The sequence below is a fragment of the Neodiprion lecontei genome, chromosome 2 (genome assembly GCF_021901455.1).
Source record: "Neodiprion lecontei isolate iyNeoLeco1 chromosome 2, iyNeoLeco1.1, whole genome shotgun sequence".
Taxonomy (NCBI): Eukaryota; Metazoa; Arthropoda; class Insecta; order Hymenoptera; family Diprionidae; genus Neodiprion; species Neodiprion lecontei.
The window spans coordinates 2,493,103-2,506,149 of record NC_060261.1 but is presented as its reverse complement, the minus strand read 5'-3'; the positions used below and the strand labels follow the sequence as shown (position 1 = coordinate 2,506,149).

The 13,047-nt window shown below is 34.8% G+C and overlaps 2 protein-coding genes across 6 annotated transcripts; one reads left to right on the top strand and one right to left on the bottom strand.

Annotated features, from left to right (window-relative positions):
- The first annotated feature begins 2,945 nt into the window (after positions 1-2,945).
- Positions 2,946-9,624, top strand: LOC107216708. Of its 4 annotated transcripts, XM_046731199.1 has the most exons (9): positions 2,946-3,205; positions 5,311-5,418; positions 5,624-5,887; positions 7,605-7,802; positions 7,882-7,989; positions 8,119-8,335; positions 8,436-8,676; positions 8,765-8,958; positions 9,042-9,624. In XM_046731199.1, the coding sequence occupies exons 3-9, from the start codon at positions 5,777-5,779 to the stop codon at positions 9,188-9,190; spliced, it is 1,218 nt and encodes a 405-aa protein (XP_046587155.1). In that variant the 5' UTR covers positions 2,946-3,205; positions 5,311-5,418; positions 5,624-5,776; the 3' UTR covers positions 9,191-9,624. The 4 variants fall into 4 exon arrangements, with proteins under 4 accessions (XP_046587155.1, XP_015509458.1, XP_046587154.1 ...); XM_015653972.2 differs by lacking the exon at positions 5,311-5,418; XM_046731198.1 differs by lacking the exons at positions 2,946-3,205; positions 5,311-5,418 and adding an exon at positions 3,689-3,837.
- LOC107216709 (putative E3 ubiquitin-protein ligase UBR7) lies at positions 9,532-12,679 on the bottom strand. 2 transcript variants are annotated; one of them, XM_015653974.2, is made up of 8 exons: positions 12,248-12,675; positions 11,620-11,808; positions 11,394-11,543; positions 11,077-11,185; positions 10,820-10,992; positions 10,565-10,724; positions 10,342-10,466; positions 9,532-9,954 (listed from the first exon to the last, which is right to left on the bottom strand). In XM_015653974.2, exons 1-8 carry the CDS (start codon positions 12,386-12,388, stop codon positions 9,949-9,951), a joined length of 1,053 nt encoding a protein of 350 aa, XP_015509460.1. In that variant the 5' UTR covers positions 12,389-12,675; the 3' UTR covers positions 9,532-9,948. The 2 variants fall into 2 exon arrangements, with proteins under 2 accessions (XP_015509460.1, XP_015509459.1); XM_015653973.2 differs by having other exon boundaries at positions 9,532-10,466; positions 12,248-12,679.
- Between the last annotated feature and the right edge of the window lie 368 nt (positions 12,680-13,047).

Below are 13,047 nucleotides of genomic sequence, written 5' to 3'. Positions count from 1 at the left end.
GGTGGCATTGGTCGGTATAAGACCGATCTGGCCGGTATATAAATTATATAACAGCTAATTATAGTACGTAACAGCATTGGTATATATCATTGCAATTTGTAAAATTTATTTCCTGTGACGCAATAACTTTATACGTGAGATCGCTAATCAAGAGCATTTTTTATTCGTCTGGCAGCGGGTGTGTTTTACTATTTAAATATTTTGCTCTTACTTTTCTTTTTTTTTCCATATACCTATAATATTGTACAACAAGGTTACGCGTACATGTTATAATCTGTAGTTTCCTTGCAATTTATGTGTTTCGTGTCGACCTACGAATACTCTGTTTGCTCTTGTCCTTTTTTTTTTATTTTTTGTTTCTTTTTCTCTCCGTTACAGCGTGTAACGTGCTCGGAAACCGTAAAAATTATCCAAATCGATTCTTTTTTTTCTTCACCGATCAATCGAGTGTAATCGATTATTTTTCAAACTCGATTATTTTTTCTTCGCAATTGATTTTTGATTTTTAATCCCATGAACGATGCAATACAACGTTCATCAATTTATATTATTAAATTATGAATTATTATCATTGTCTTACTAATTACTAACTACACGTATCTGATATAACAAGTGAAATATAAATTAATATTTTTATACCTGAAATTGATAAACATTTTTAACGAAACCGTGGATAATCAAAAAACTTTTCTACCATCAAAACTACATGCTTAATTTTATGAAATTTTAATTTCAAATTCGTCGTTTAAGAAAAAGAAAGAAAATGAAACAAACGATTAATTTTTACCGATTCAATCGAGTCGTGTTCGCTTATTATTTTATTCTTGACTCGATTAATCGACTTTCTTTTTTTTTTTGTACCAAGACGGGGAAAAAATTGAATGAATCGTGTTCCGTCGGTGGCTTTATCGGTTTTCATCCCTGAACCGATGGATGGAAGAAAATTGCTAATAACAACGCAAATTATGACAGCTGTGCAAAATGTGAAACTGATTCCATTGGCGTCATTATCTTCATTACAATGGGTATTGCGCAAGATGCTGAAAGTTGTAAGAGGACTGTAGGCATGAAGACCTTCGCGACGACACGATGCTGATGTGAATGTTTTAATTCTAATATTAATATAATGTCCAACAGTAGATACAAGTGTCGAGAATATTAAAGATTGGGTTAAGCACTGGTCGTGTTTTTTCTTTTCTTTTTTTTTTTTTTGTTTGTAATACGATGTACCAATAGCCAAGAGACGATAGTAGTTTTCTATTACCTGTTTTTTTTTTTCCAACTTCTAATCTTGACCTTCTCCATTTATATAACGTTTCGCTTTGCCGTCTGTTGCTTTTAAAAGTTGCAAAATTTACAACACGTAACAGTTATTGTTAGAATATACACGATGACCTGTACATTTCGAACAGATCTTTCACATTCATCCAGTATAAATTTGATAATTCGAAACATTGATATTGAATCGACAATATTTATCCCTTAGCTTGGTCTTGTTTTTTATTTATTTATTTATTTTTTTCTATATTATAAATGGAATGCAACAATGAGGGCAGCCTCGTTAAATATCGATCCATAATTCGCTATGCAAAATTAGTTAACTGATCAGCTCTATTTCAAAAGTAAGAATACAAACGAAGATCATAAACAGAAAGAAGAATAGAGAAAATTAATAAAATAATACTAATATAAGCGGGTCGTGCTAATCTGATCATAAAATAGCTGACTTGATGCAAAAAACATATCATAGTAATAACAAACCCGATAATGTATACACAGTGTCATAAATATTACAATTCATACAATCTTCAGAGTGGGATTATAACGATTCAATTACCGGCTGGCTGGCGCGTGCGTTGTAAATGCAGAAATCGAGTAAAAACTGCAGGTAAATATGAACTACTCATATATTATCTAATGCAACTTCACACCGCTTGCGTATTGTATAGGTATAATTATCGTTACAAGCGTTTATTACTATTATTTGTCTGGTGCATAGAATGATATATTGTAAATTTATTTAAAAATCATTCGACAGCGTGAATATTATACAAGAATGGTTTACAAAAAAAAAAAAAAAATCTACAATCTAATTTCAAAGATCTAATCTCATTCTATCTAATTAGCATCAGATATTCGATCAGTGGATTCATATTTTACGTAATATTTGTATAACCAATAGCTTCAACGAAAATATTGCGCAATTATTGCGAGAAATTAAAGAGTTTGAATATTGAAAATTAACAAAGATTACGGGATGAAAAGACAGGGTCGCCTATTTCGCGATGCAAATGGTCGAGAGAAATTACAAAAGTCCGTAAAAACAATTGAACAATCATTACGCTTGTGGAATGTATTTAACATTTCGTGTTCATTCTTTTCGTCTATAAAACCTTTTCGTCTTTTTATTGATACACCTCCGAAGACGCTTCCGCATTCCATTTTCTCTTTCCCCCTTTGCATTTTATTCTTTACGTCTCACTCTGATACACATTAAATGGAATTAAAAAATCGCCTATGCACGGGATTTTTATAATCAAGAATAGAATGCCATATTTCGATTTAAACGACAGTTTCACTCTAAATGAAACTACAAACACCAGTTGAAGAAAAAACCTGACGCTATGGAACTTTTCGAGTATATTTTCTCGATTTCAGTGAGTGAAGATCTATAATAAACAGTATAAATAAAACCTGTGCAGCTTTTTGGTTACAGTTACTCGTATTATTCAGCCGTTGATCGAAACGCGCGGCGGGAGTAGAAGCGCCAGATTTGAAAATTCAAATATCGAACGTTACGATCACGTGACGTTGAATAAGCTCGTTTCCAGCGCATAGCTTACGTGTATGATTATTCGTTACGTATGTAAATAGTACGAGTTTTCAAAGTCTTCATCCGGCGCCTGCGCTGAAAGACGGATCTGCTAGACTAGGATGAGTGGTGGTTGTTGGATGTTTAGAACCTAAATCGGCGTCGAGTCTTGGAGACAACTAGACGCAAATCGAATTTCGAGAGGTGGACCGGTTCGACCGTCGGTTCTCTGCTTGGCAAATTGAAAACATCGGCACACGGTGCTCCAGTGTTTTCGAAAGTTTTTCCGACACAGTTTTTCACCTCTCTGAGTAGCCGTGTTTTTGGGAAAAGAAGAAAAAAGTAAAAGAAAACACACGCGTCACACGAAATCAAACGGAACCTGCTGCTGCGGTGAGTTTGTGTAAACGTGTATCGGATATAGTTACAGCCGCTTATCGTTACTCCACATTAGAAAGGAATTTAAATCGCCACAAAGCGAGAAATAACAAAGAATTATAATTCCAAGTATATATGTATATATATTGACAATTAAGGTGAATTGCGGATATAAATTTAATATCTTCGTTTGGTTTATTCTTTTAATGTGGTTTATACAGGCACAACGTATAGGTACAAGTTTAATAGCATAAATAAATGCGCTATAATATGCCAACTGGAAAGAAAGAAATATCTGGGATCTCGTTATGAGAGAATCCACGCTATTACGTAGTTCTTATAGAGTCAACAGACGCGTTCCGCAATTGGAGTCCTTGAAAATACCTATATAACGGACTCTTTTTATATTACATGCATGAATGTTGAAAATTTTTTAAAGATACAGTCGTATAGGTATACCACTCTCGTCAATAAGACATCAGCGTTCACAGAACTGCCGTCAGTTCTCTCGCGAACTTCGTATAACTGTTTTGAGATTCGTTTGTTGATATTTATACCGCCTAACTAAATCACGTATATTTTCTGCAAGCGATTAGAAAATATGCATGTGGAGTGACAGTAAGAATTATCAAACATCGTCAAGTTAGGTAAACAATTTGAAACGGCTTAGTGAAATTTTTCCTTTCTCGTTGAAATAAAAACAAATCTTCGAATACGTTCGTTAGTTTTTTTTTTTGTCTTTTTTTATGGTGCCACTCGAAAAATTTGTGACAAACATTGAGAAAAAAAAAATTGTTGCAAAACTTGAAGGTGGTAGGAAAATATTTAATGCTCGCTACCAATTACTGTAATATTTCTTATTTATTTTCATGTGTACAGCTTTTAAATATTTTTGCCACATCCTCCATACTTTTTTTTTCAACATTTATCACAAAGTTTTCGAGTGGCGCCGTACGAATAAAAAAAAAAAAAAAGTTAAAAAATTAACCACACCAATATTCATACATGTATAATATGTTACGAGTGCAGAGAAAATCCTTGTATTGTTTACAATTGAGTTACTATTATTGTTACTAGTCAAAATATATAACGTACTGTTTTATTATCTGTGTAAAAAAATTTTGCACGCTCCGTGAAATCAATTATATTCCAAAGTTGTACATCGGTATACATTTTTTCTTCTCTATTTCTTGTTCACGTATAGTGAATAGTGATGTCACGTTTAACGATGAAACCTGTTGCACCTCCTTGCAATGAAACACAAAAAAGTATGGGAATAAAATCAAATGAACTTAAGTGATTTTTTTTTTTATCAACTCCCTGAATTCTTCGTTCCGTAATTTGAATTTGAAATAAGCTTTATTTGGAACAAGTGAACGGGAGTAGAATTTAATAAGATAAGGATTAAAAAATACTGTTGGTGCAATTTTTAATTCTCTTCAATTATTAGGCGTATAAATTTTTTTGCTTCGTCTTCGATATAATGTATTCAGTATTTTCATGAATATTTATACATTATAAATGTTACACAGCGGCTACAGTTCAGCTTTATACATACTTATACTGATAATATTCACCGTTCTAAATTGCTCAAGTGATGAAAGAAAGTAATAATTTTTTGGCTTTACAAAAAGGCGTAACATGTGTGAATTATGCAGGAGCCGCGTGAAAAGTTAACAATGCGTCAAAACGGCCTTTTAATAACCACGGTTCTGTAAAAAAATATCTTATTTCAGCTACATGGGATATTTTTGATAAATATTAAGTTTTCGATTATGCTGAATCAAAAAATGACTTCCATTTCCCGCCGTCACGTACAGCATTCTTGAAAAATACAAGGTGTTTGCATAAAAAAAAAGAAGCATAACAATAATGAAAAAACCACAATTTTATTACATCGAACTAAACAATATTTCTTATAAAATTGAACAAACAATTTCTTTACGAAATGTATTTAATATTCCTCGTTCATTCTTTTCGCCTATGAAACCTTTTCCTCCTCTCTCTGATACATCTCCGAACGAGCTTCCGTTTTTCATTTTCTCTTTCCCTGCTACTATTTACTCTCGAATCTCACTCTAATTCATATTAAATAACAATAAGAAATTACTTTTGCATAGGATTTTTAGAATCAAGAATAACAATACCAGATTACAATTCAAACGATAGTTTCAACCTAAATAAAACTACAAACAGGAGTTGAAAAAAAACCTGACGTGATGGAACTTGTTAAGTATATTTCAGTGATTGAAAATCTATAAGAAACGGTATAAAAAAACCTGTGCAACTTTTTGATTGCACACGTGTGGTATATAATCTCACATCTGTTTCTCCCATCTATCATTATTATGATTAATATTATTATTATTATTATTATTATTATTATTATTATTATTATTATTATTATTATTATTATTATTATTATTATTATAGGCAAGGTGTTACGCAGGCTCGTTAAAGTCGCCGCTCTAATTCAAGTACAGTGTAGTATCGTATCGAAATTTTGAGCACAGACATATTTTGGGACTGGAATTACGGCGAGCTGTGACGACTGATTGTGAGCTAAAAAAAAACGTCACAGACACAATGTCCATTGCGGTGAACGGAAAGGCCAATCTGGTCGAGAGCATTGGCCGCCGAAATGCGATCCCCGTCATTCATGCGAGAGGAACTCACTACGAGATCGGTTTCGACATAGTGAGTATAACACCTATAATCACACCTACCCACGTATAAACATATATATATATATATATATATATATAGCAAATTCAGCAAATTTATATATATGTAACGAAGATAAAAAATGTGATTTTTCAGTTTTTCTAAAACTGCTAATAATCTTTTTACAAAAAAGTTGTGTATTTGCTTATGTTAACAGGATTCATTTGTATTTGCATAATAGAAAATAAATTCTAAATCATCGTTGATGATTAACGATTTATCGCTGTTCAGATCACTGCATATCCAGTGAAAAATAGATGTTGCAATTGAGATAAGCAGATAATGATCAAACTCCTTTGAACTTCCAAGTTTTCAGTTAGGGATTATCGAGGAATTAAAATGCGTTGAATTCGTCTTAAAATGGATTCTTGGCAATCCGAAATCCATTGAAATTTGTATTCACAATAACTTTGTTACGCCTGAATAGTGAGTCGCAGGCAACCAGATATACTTGGAACGTTTCGGGAAGTTAAAACGCTGCAGATTGCGAATTTTGAAATCCTCAAATTAGAAGCTGAAAAAACTTTGCGTTCTGTGCTCAATTACGAGAATACATTTAAGCCCTCGCAATGAAATGTAAAAATAATTATATTTGAAGGACTCTTCGCCTTTGTATAAACTGCCTGCGTGTTTACTTTAGATAAGCAAATCATTATCATTTCATCGTACAAAAGTTTGAAAAAAAATAATCATTTTTTTTGTTGCGATTACTTTTACGGCGTTAAATAGGGTATGCATACATGCATAGAGATATTTATAATACATTGCGCGTAATCAGCTATGATAGCAAAGCGATAATCAGCTAATAGTTCTACGACAATCTAGGTCAATGTGTAGCGCAAACTTACATTTTTGCTAAATACAATTTCTGTACAGTTGAATCGATGTAAGATCACAAATTTAGCTGGATTGAACGTGATAACTTCTGATCGTGCAGTTTGTTAATTTTTTTATTTCTTGTTATTATTTTTTTTTTTTTTCCATAGTAATCTATTATCACGGTAACTAGTGTAATGCAAAAAGCTTATCAATTAATTATTGTTTCAAGATCAGCCTCGTGCGGTATAATATTCCCAGATAAATGACGCCTAGAAAATCAGTCACTGTTCAGGCCTAACCGGATCCTTGAAACTTGTTTTGGATTGGAATCTAAAAAAATCAAACAGTCGCAATACCAGACAAGAATTTCTCCAATCCGTGTACAGTGGCCTTCAATATCTATTATTATGTGCTGCAAGTTACACTTCCATTTAGTATTCGCTAAAGTTTATACTTATGATAATCCGCATCTTTTGTCGAAGAATAGAATTGAAACGAGTAGATAAGGAAAGAAAAATACTGACAATGATACTTATGGCAGGAGGAGTATAATTACTCAATTCGATCTCATCCCCATATAAAGATCTGCATTCTCAAAAGGGAGTTGGAACGTTTCTCACATTTATTCGAGGACGAGTATAATATTGCAATAATTAAGCAATCCGCAATTGTAATTGAAAAATCTTTCCTTTGGCTATGTAATTATACGTACATGTAAGCTAACTAATCACAGTTGGTATTAAAAATACCCGCATTTATGGTGACGTGACTGTTATAATCATCATGCGACCTTTACTAAGTCCATTTGCGTCATAGAGCTCATGTTTTACATTTACACCATATCATAATCGGGGACGCTGTTGTTTTTCAGGGACGAACATTTGCGAGCCTGATTCAAAATTACGTTAGCAATTACAGCCCGTTGAACGAGTCCTATTTACCATTATACGAAACTGAAGCAGGACGCAGAGTATACGAGGATACGTTGGCCAGCGTTAAGGAACAATTTCCACAGTACGTGAGGGAAATTCAAGGGACTGCAGATGGAGCTAAAGTACCTTTTCACAAGGTAACAGCGCGATCAGCTAATTTCGCAAAGGAATTCACAAATAGTACTTATTCTTATGTAATATCCTTATTTACTACAGCTCTTCCTCATGCATCTCGATGAGATTCTGCCCGTCGCAGCGACTGGTACTCCTGAGAATACTAAACCGGTCGGCTGCTCGACTGTAATTTGCAACCAACCAGGCCAGGTAAGAGGACCAAGTCCTGTTCGTCACTTCTCTGAAAATATCAAAATTCAATTTTTCAAGCTAGTTTCGTTGCGAAAGCTACTGCTAAAGGCTAACGCGCACTTTTAAATCGTCATTTGTTGTATTTAGGAAATATTGGGTCATACCGAAGATGCGTTAGACGAAACAGTGAATCATTGGTACCTTGTGTCGGCACACATTGTTGAGCCTGGTCTCAGAGAGGAGAAGTTTACGTCGCTCAGTTACGCCGGTTTTCTTCCTGGTTACACGATGGGCTTCAATCATCACGGTCTGGTGTACAGCATCAATACTCTGAGCGCCAACACACTGAGATCTGGGAAAACTCGTGAGTACACGAGTAGATCTCTTTATGAGATATTTGTGAATTTCTCTGTTGCAATTTATTTTCTTTTAGCGTTGAATAATTCAACTTTTACACGCTACAGCCAGGTACTTCATCACTCGTTCTCTGCTCGGCGTTGAGAACTTTGTGCAAGCGCAACAAACACTGAGAAACGAGGGGTATGGAGCGGCGGAAGGATTTTCAGTCAACATGACATTTCTCACTCAGGAAGGAGACAGAATGTTTCACAATGCAGAAGTTGGCCCGGTAGAAATTGGAGCTTCTCAGTCACAGCTTAGCATTCTGACTGCCAGTCCCGGGGAACAGTTTTATCACTGTAACAAGTAATTACGAGATGATTTTTTCTGACTTACAATTAGACAGATTCGATATACTTCCAAGATTTTAATTATGAAACTCGTTCTTCAACAGATACTTAAGACTACGTGTACCTGAAGTTGATGGTTTGATTATTAAAAGCAGTGAATGCAGAATGGCTGCAATTTCTCGTCATCCTTCACCCAAGAATCGTCAAGATGTGATTAATATTTTGGGAGATCAGACTGATAATGAGTTCAAAGTCTTTGAGTCCGGAAACGAGGATGGCATCACAACTATCGCTGTCGGTGAGTGCAATATATACAGTGAGTAGCGAGTCCAAGGAGTTTGTAATCAACTATTTTTTTCTTCCTTTCATTATTTTCACCAGGTATATTTGACTGCATTGAGAAAACCTGGTCCGTCTATACTGACAATCCAAAAAGCAATGATCCGATATTGGTGGTACCGTTACAACTGAACAACAACAACAACACAATCAGTGTTTCAAAAAATCAACCGTCTGACATTGGAATATAATAACTACAGTAGATAACATTATAGGAAATAAATTGTTCACGTGCTTTTACTTTGCCTCAAAATGCAGAATCCATTTAGATCATCTTAACTGGAGATGATAAGAGTTTATGTGACTAATATTATATCAGGTAATACTTATAGTTTAAATGTAAACTTTTATTTATTATTTGTGAAATTGTAAGATAGTTCAAGCTATGATGATGGCTTAAAAAAGATCGCGTATTATTCCTGCATCACATTCGCGATAACTACTGCGTGAATATGTAAACGTGCGATTAATTAGCATGTTAGACAAATTTGAATATTCAACAAGCGACAGGTAATATTTTTCTTTTTACACATCGCATTACTTGGCAATGAATATCGCTCAGTTGAATTTATGTGTATAATGAAATTTATAGCAATTCCTATTACAAACGAAATTCTATAATTGATTTATCAAACGTTTATCTTCACTCATTACCGATCCTTAATTTATGGCAAATTATATACAAGCAGCATCTTGAATATACTTTAAAAAGACTTTGAAAGACGTTACATATTTTTATAAGATCCGTTGTTATTTATTACTGAACATAACGACTGTTACCTAGCTATAAGATAACGAAAATAACAACAATAATTTTAGACATGATTAATAATACTTAATTTTTGTTTGTTCGATGGCTTAAACAATTACGTGATGATAATTCTGTTCGGGAAATTCTTTTGAAGTGACCCCTGTTAATTCGTCGTCTGTTTTGCGATTCCAGCGGGATTCAGAGCTGTAATTATTAGGTATGTGTTAAGCTTTTTCGTATATCGGCACTATTTTAGTTTAACAAATACCATTCTCGAGAACTTTTACAAAAAAAAAAAAAACCGAATCTAACTGAAGCTAATTTTGGAGAGAGGAAAACCTGAGGTAAATTTTCAATAGTATTAATATACATTATAGAAATACTGATTTTGCAAATTATAATATTATATTTACGACACATAGATGATTATACATAATAATTTTTAAGACCCTAATAATATTATGGGATAAAATACGAGTACGCGGGCATATTGCGTTTTCTTTATAAATTCACATATCTGTTAATTTTCCTTTCATTGATCTTATTTTTTTTATTTTTTCCTAATCAACGACAAAATGTTGGCACAACAACCTTCTGACGTTTGTTTGCTTCCATCCCAGAAAAGAATTCTTTGATATCCTCCTCGCGTACAATCTTCTTGTTCTCGGCAAACTTTTGAAGGTATTCTTTGAGTCTTTCCTTCATGTTGTTGAATTCTAACAAAGTATCGAGAAAAAAAGGAAAATAATTTTGTTTTATTATATTCCAAAAGAATCGGAAATTTGAATAAATTATTGTGTATTCGTGACCTCACCTTCAATAGCAGTTAATTGCTGAACATGACCGAGTGAGGCGAGTGCCTTCATTCCTCTTTCATACTGGGATTCAGTCTGGCTAGCTTTTCCAGCCTCTTCGTAAACCTGGACACTGTCCATCGGATCGAGCAAGAATTCGATACCGCTTTGTTCATATGTCTAACAAGCGTAAGTAAATATTGAACACATAGAACAATATAATGTTTCAAAAAGGCTGCGAAACTTTTAGAAGATTTCACAGTAAAAGAGTATACCTTTTTGCAACTGTCGCAAGTGCACAAAGATGATCGCCAACCTTCTGCCCAAAAACAGGCACCCGTTGACGTTGATTGCGGTTCTAGCGGTATCTTACAACCTGCAGGAACGTTTTCGACATCTACAGTTTCGTCCTTTCCATTGGATGAGTCCTTCTTCGCATCCCTATTCACTGTGATGATATCCTCAATAAATTAGCCTTTAGATTAAACTCTGGATAGCATTGAGTTATTTTTCAACTTAAAGTGAGATCTACCTGAGTACTTCGAAGCATATTTCCAAAGGAACGTGTGTTTCTGCATACACCCAGAACAAATCAATTCGTCATAATCATCAGGAGGGGAAATATCTCCGCAACCAAGATGCTAAATGGTGAAAAGAAAAAAAAATTGTGAAAAACTGAAGTCTGTACAAACCCAAGACGGATTTGAAGGTAGATTAAAACTAGCAACAAAGAGAAATTCAACAGTGATATTGAAATCTCTTCTCCCTACATATTTCTAAAATTTTATGACTGTAAAGAAATTTCAGGCTGACGCGAGGCGGTTCATTTAAAGTCGTCTACTCTCTGACCTTGGAGTGATACCAATCCTCGCATACAACACACTGGAGCATTTCATCTCCGCTAGTATCCTCAGGGTCTGGATAAGGTCTGGCACAGGTACAATAAAAGCCATCAAAGTTTTGGTTGTATTGATTTTCTTCGTTAGTGTCGAGTTTGGTCTGAAAGAAATAGAAAATGAGCATGAAAATTGATTGGTACGCATTCAACCATGCCGTGTAAGAAAAGAATCCTCACCAGTTCCAAGCTACACTTTTTGTCACCAAATTTGGAATTTCCACAATCACAGCGAAAGTGGCGCTTGGTGTAAAGCTCAACCAGCTCGTGCCCCTCGTGGCATTGAAAACTACAGGCCAGACACACTCCGGCGGGATTTCCGTCACCGCGACAGGTCTTGCAGGCATAAAGTGCCTGCCGAATGTAGCCCTGGAAATTTGGGTTGGTGTATTTCAAGAGGAATACCTAGATCTTGACAGATTTGCATTGAGCATCCAAGAATATAAGCAAGAAATTCGATTAGGATCCGAAAAATCTATGTAAGATTGTGTTGACGAAAAAAGAAAACTGTTTACTGTTTACATAAAATTCGTTGACATTTCTGCCATTAACGTGATATACATCTGCGTTAGGTGTTTGGCATCGTGAATACGTAATGCACAATATAGGATACGTTGAAACGGGGAGAAAATTTACTTACGGCGAGTGGAAAAATATAGCTTTGAATGAAATTTATCTCGCGTTGAGAAATATCTTCGATATATTATACAATAAAAGAACCAAAGTCTGATGAGTGGTTGTCGAGGATGTGGTGTAGAGAGGAAAGGTTAAAATCTGTTAACTCCGAGCTCAAAGTGCGGCTGAATACCTTGTTATAGGTGCAATTTTTATCATCGGAAGCACCCAGCACGGCGTAGGCGTCTTCCTCTAGTTGATTTTCCTCTTGAAGAACATCGAGCATCGTGACAGAATTATCCTCCTCTAAAATATCAGCGCTTTTCTCGGCCATTTTTCGACTTCTTTGAACTGACTTTATTCCGCGTATTGGTATAATTGATCACAATTATTTACCCTGGAGGCTAGTTAACGGCTTTCACAAATTTAAAAGTAATTTTCTCGATCTAGGTATATTTGCCCTCAATTTATTTCACGAATAGTAACATATTATGAGAAATTTTCCGACAAATTCTACTCGCCCATACCTCTAAACGATGTGACTCTTCCCCTACGAAACACTCTGCAACTTTCGCGCTCAAATACACGCTAAAACAACAAGTTCAGCCCGCAAGGTGGCCACCTACGAGGTCCAATGACTTTTCGTAATTCTAACCTGTTGAAAAAATTATATTTTCTAAATTGTGAAGAAATTTAGGGAGATTCAATGACTACTATTATTGCTAATCATATTTTTTATATGCTGCATCATCGTCGTTCGAGTTTCAAAGCTACTGCAACATTTTTGATACTTGAGTAATTACATCCTTCAATTCAGGCGGTCAGCCTGCTTTCAGCTTTGCGAAGCAATCATATTGCAAAGTTAATTGGAAGATATCGATGATTGGAAGCAATCAATCAGCAGTCGCGGGTATACTTTTTTCCCAATCGAAGTATGAATCTCTGCTCTTCCCTTGACGCCAAATACAGCAGAGTACAGCTCAGTTACTGACA